Source organism: Populus euphratica, unplaced genomic scaffold (genome assembly GCF_000495115.2).
Source record: "Populus euphratica unplaced genomic scaffold, PopEup_1.0 scaffold161.1, whole genome shotgun sequence".
Lineage (NCBI taxonomy): Eukaryota > Viridiplantae > Streptophyta > Magnoliopsida > Malpighiales > Salicaceae > Populus > Populus euphratica.
In genome coordinates this window covers 1-5,649 of record NW_011500046.1, presented here as the reverse complement: position 1 = coordinate 5,649, position 5,649 = coordinate 1, and the positions used below count along the sequence as shown (strand labels likewise).

Genomic DNA, 5,649 nt, shown 5'->3' with positions numbered 1-5,649 from the left:
CATAAATAAAGCACCCAAAGTTTGAGGCTTATGCAATTATATTATAGTCCTTATAGTTTGTATACATTATTGATTAATCCTCATAGTATAATAAATAACCAATTACTCCTTATCATTTAAGAAATTTTAAAGCAATATTTAATATCATTATTTTTTCTCAAAATCTCATCAAAAATTCAAATCTTCTATTTTTTTATTTTTCTAATTTCTCAAGAAATAAATAAATAAAACATATAGAATTGATGAAAGAACTACATTATTAACGATTTAAATGGAGACATGATTGTTTAATTCATAAGTGACGATAATAATTCTGTATAAAAATTAAAAATATTATTTCATACATATTTATAGTAATAACAGAAAACTAGCAATGAGATACAATAAAACTTTCATAATAAATAATGACAATTAACTTCCTTATATTTTATTTATAAAATGGAACTATAAATAATTTGTTAATAACTTAATATTATAATTCTTTTTTACAAGGTTACAAGTTAATTTTTATTTTTAATTGAATTAAACTGGATTAATTTGTTTGTTAGGCTAGATTAATTTATATCTGTTTTTAGTTAAATCTCTAATTAACTCACAGACTAATTTATAATTTATAATTATACCTCAAGAACATAGGAAGGTGAGATGAGATAGATAATGTCGCCAGCAAGGTTTTGGAATTTTACATACTTTATGTCCATATATAGTTGCAAAATTGAAAATAACATTTGTTATTAATTAGTTGAGTTTGGGTGCCCAATTCCTTTGATTTATTTCATTATGATTACAAAATCAAATTAAATCACATGATCTTTATACTTTATTTTATTAATTTATAGGCACAAATGTATCATGGATTGGTACAACGCATTCAAAGTGTAATCAAAAGAATATAATTCAGTCTTAATTTTTATTTTTAAAGAGATAATGAAAGTGATGTTTTGGACCCGGCATATTCCAGCGATAAAAGCATTAGCTTCTATACATTTATTGGATAAAATAGAGTAATATAACAACTAATATGTCAATAATTTGTAAAAGAAATTATATAAAAAAAAAGTATTTTAAGTTTATGGAAATAACATCTCCAAATAACTTATATCATTAAAAATAATTATAATTAAATTCAAGTCTTTAATTATTAAATTGCACAAGTTTTGTAAGATATAAATTTAAAACAATGAAAATATTAAATTACATATTATTGAAATATATAATTTTATATTTTTTTCAAACTCGTGAAATTAGTTAAATTTAACTAAATTAAATTTTTTTATTAATTTTATTAATTTTTGAGTTTTAATTCAATTTAACATGTTAGATACATATTAATTTATAAAATCATAATATTTTATTAATCAACTCATTTTTTTTTTTGACAACATTGCATATGAATATTCAATAAAAATGATTTAAATCTCCAATAATATCTAAAAAAAATTGATTAAGATTTGAAAATATTTTTTTTACTTGATTTGATTTTTAGTTTTTATACTTGATAGAGGGTATTTGGATCTCTAATTGTGTCGGAAAAATATAGTTCATCTTCAAGACCTGACACAGATTCAGAACAACATGCATGCATGGAGAATATATACTCTTTTTTTTTTTTATTATTGCTTTAACCCTAAATCGACATTCATATTCTCCAGGAATTAAGCTCTCTCTGATGAAAACTTTGCTCATAAGAAAATTGCTCAGAGGTGCTGGAGGGGTCGGATCACAAGGGATTTGCACAGGTGAGCTGTTAGTGACAGACCGCAAACAAGTTACAGTGGACTGCTTAAGTTAAAACAAGAAAAAGGAAAAACGTGGAACACCGCACAGCTTCCTTTTGCCTGTGCTCATACATTTTCAGATGAGCTTTTCAAAGATTGAAAACTGGGTGGGTCCACACGTTAACTCACTGAAGCTCAATAATTGGCTGCTCCTTCCTTTGTTGAAGTTTTTAGTTATATGCAGCGCTAGTCAAAATAAATAATTAAATTAAAAAGAACCATGAACTATCAGTAAAGTTGTTCCTTCCTTCCTTCCTTCCCAGCAACTTCTTTCTTGTCAAACAACACAACTATTTTCCTTTCCACATCTCATCACAATGAACTAGCTTAACCTATACTCTTATCTGATCCGTGCTTCTTCTTCTTCTTCTTCTGAATACTGCCTCAGCAAACCAGCACTTGAAGAACATCGATCAATAGCTGAATCCAGGTATATTATTTTTTGTTCTTCACATGTTATTATTGTTTCGATCTTTTAAGTGCCAAAACAAGTTGTAGAAATTTTATTGAGAAACTTTGGAGTTATGATCATATTCTATAGTTCTCAGAACTAATTAAATTTGTCTTTTTCTGTTTCTGTAATTCTTGAATTCATTGGTTTTTCTTTTTTCATTTCTTTACTGTTTTTATTTTTTTTTATTTCAGTTTCAACATTCCCTTTTACAATTCATGTCACTTCCATTAATTTTCATTCAATATTTTGAACCTGATCTATCCATTTTGGCATCATGTTGACAAATCTTTTTTCTTTTTTCTTTTCTACAGAGCCACTTATCAAAATGCTTCGACAGAATGATCCAGTTTCGCATCATGTTGACAGATCTTTTTGGGAATATGTTGAAAAGATGGATGATGGTCGCATGAGCTGTAAGTTTTGTGGGCATTGTTTTGCCAAAGGTACTTCCATTTCGAGGATCAAATTGCATTTAGCAGGAGTGACAGGCCGTGGTGTTAAAATTTGTGGACAAGTGCCTCAAGATGTCCAAGACGCAGCCCTTGCAGCAATTGATGGCCCTCCAGAAAAGAAACTTAAAACTGTAGCAGGCTCAAGCAATAACGATGTCACTAATGAAATTTCAGCTTCAGCACAACAGCAGAACAATGAAATGATGATGGCACACCAACTAGAAGATCTTTGGCTCGAAGATTGGATGGCTAGCATCACTGTTGAAGACATGGAGCATCTGGAGAGAGGTAGCTTTCATGAGAGGCCATCATTTAATCAAGCTGATGAGGTGGATGTGGAGAGCAATACTGGAAGATTTATGCAGCCTGGTGCAAGAGCTAGCTCTTCTGGAGTCCTAAATTACAACACAAGTGAGACTAGAGGAGATCCACTATCTTGTGCAATTTCAGCTTCTGCTCAAGAACATAACAATAAAGTGACACATGTAGAAATGGCACAAGGACAACCTTTTTTCACTAGGGAAATTGCACGTGATTTGTTTAGAGGAAGGAGTGAACTTGTGCATAATGCACCGGAGACTAGACCACTGACTGAGCAAGCTAGTCCAGAGACTGAGCTTCCATGGTGTCGTTATTCCCCTGAGGAGCTTCCGCATGATGCATTTGAGACTATACCGAGAACAGAGCAAGCGCCGCTTCTGGAGAGAGGTAGCTCTCATGACAGGCAATCAATTAATCAGGTCTATGAGCCTCGAGAAGATTCATCCCAACCAGCAGATCTATTGTGTCTTGGCCACGCAAGATATGATGATCAACTCTGCTCTCCAGCAGTAAACAATGATGCCATTATGAATGATGTGCAGAACATGGATAGAATGAGGAAAGAACCAGTGGAGAAGGAGGAGGAGGATATGGAGAACAATAGTGGAAGATCAGTGCAGCCTGGTGCAGGAGCTAACTCTTCTGTAGGGCTTAAACACAACACAAGTGAGACTAGAGGAGCTCCTTTACCAATCGGCTCTACAAAGCTAGTGGGTCAAGCATTTGAAGAGAATAAAAAAGTGATATGGTCTTGGTTGATGGATGATGAAGTTTCAACCATTGGCATTTACGGGATGGGGGGAGCTGGTAAAACTACAATGTTAAAACATGTCTATAACGAGCTTCAACAAATTGCTGATATTTTTCCTCATGTTTACTGGGTGACCGTATCTCAAGATTTCAGCATTCAAAAATTGCAGAAGAAGATCGCAAAACGTATAAAGTTATCTCTTTCCAATGAAGAGGAGGAGTTGCTCATAGCTGCAGAATTGTCACTAGAACTAATGAAGAAATCAAAATGGATTCTAATTTTAGATGATTTGTGGAACTCTTTTGAGCTACAAGAAGTGGGAATTCCTGTTCCATTGAAAGGATGCAAGCTGATTATGACAACTCGATCAAAAGAGGTTTGTGGACGAATGGATTGCCGAAACAATATCATAGTGAATCCTCTTTCTGATGTAGATGCTTGGACTTTGTTCAGGGAGATCCTTGGACATGACAGACATCTCTCTACAGAAGTGGAACAATTTGCAAAATCTATCACAAATGAGTGTGATGGTTTGCCGCTAGGAATTAAAACAATGGCTGGAACCATGAAGGTGGTGGATGGCATACACGGGTGGAGTAATGCTTTAGAACGACTGAGACAATCAAGAGTTGGGCCAAATGGCATGGAAAGGGTATTTTCATCATTGAGATTTAGTTACACGCACCTAAGCAATGAAGCTATGCAAAAATGTTTCTTGTATTGTGCATTTTTTCCAGAAGACTCTGCTATCAATAGACTGGAATTGATACTTTATTTGATTGATATGGGAGTGATACAAGGGCTGACGAGTAGGAAGGCAGAATTTGATGAAGGCCATTCCATGCTTGATAAACTTGAAAAAGTCTGCCTATTGGAAAGAAAACGTCTTGGTGGTGCTGTAATGATGCATGACTTGATTAGGGACATGGCCATCCAAATACTGGAAGAGAACTCTAGAGCCATTGTTAAAGCCGGTGCACAATTAAAAGAATTGCCGGATACAGAGGAGTGGACAGACAAACTTACGACCGTTTCACTAATGCACAACCAAATTGAAGAGATTTGTTCCAGCCATTCAGTGAGGTGTCCAAATCTGTCAACCTTATTGCTGTGTAGTAATCATAGGTTGCGATTCATTGCGGGTTCATTTTTCGAGCAAATGCATGGGCTCAAGGTCCTCGATCTGTCTGAAACAGCTATTGAATGTTTGCCTGATTCTGTCTCTGATTTGGTGGGTCTCACTTCACTGTTGCTCAAACATTGTCGGAGGTTAAGCCGTGTACCAACATTGAAAAAGCTCAGGGCACTGAAGAGGTTAGATCTCGCTCGTGCTCCACTTGAAGAGATTCCTCATGGCATGGAATGTCTATCCAGCCTGAGGTATCTAAGAATGAATGGATGTGGCGAAAACAAGTTTCCCTGTGGGATATTAACTAAACTCCCTCACCTGCAAGTCTTGATACTAGGGGAACAGCTTCTACAGGCGAGAGGAAAATACATGGGGGAAAGATATTTTCTAGTAAAAGTTGAAGGAAAGGAAGTAGGATGCTTGAGGAAGTTGGAAAGTTTGGAATGCCATTTTGAAGATCACTCTAACTACGTGGAGTACCTCAAATCTCGGGATGAGACCCAATCACTAAGCACATACAAAATTGTTGTAGGAAAGTTCAGGGAAGGCGAACTCGGGGAATTAAAGTACAGTGGTCCCGGAAGTAAAATGGTTGTTTTGGGTAATTTGAATATCAATAGAGATGGAGATTTTCAGGTCATCTCCCCAAATGACATTCAACAACTAATTTGTAGATGTATCGATGCGAGAAGTTTAGGCGATGTTTTGTCATTAAAGTATGCAACTGAACTGGAGTATATCAAGATTTTGAATTGCAATAGCTT

The 5,649-nt window shown here is 34.6% G+C and overlaps 1 protein-coding gene across 1 annotated transcript; it reads left to right on the top strand.

The window, feature by feature from the left end:
* Positions 1 to 1,882: 1,882 nt before the first annotated feature.
* On the top strand, positions 1,883 to 5,641 carry LOC105107441 (probable disease resistance protein At1g61300; the record flags this gene model as incomplete). Its single annotated transcript, XM_011001365.1, has 2 exons — positions 1,883 to 2,208; positions 2,544 to 5,641. A coding segment is annotated over exon 2 (3,084 nt), but the record flags the coding sequence as incomplete, so codon positions are not given.
* Positions 5,642 to 5,649: the final 8 nt, after the last annotated feature.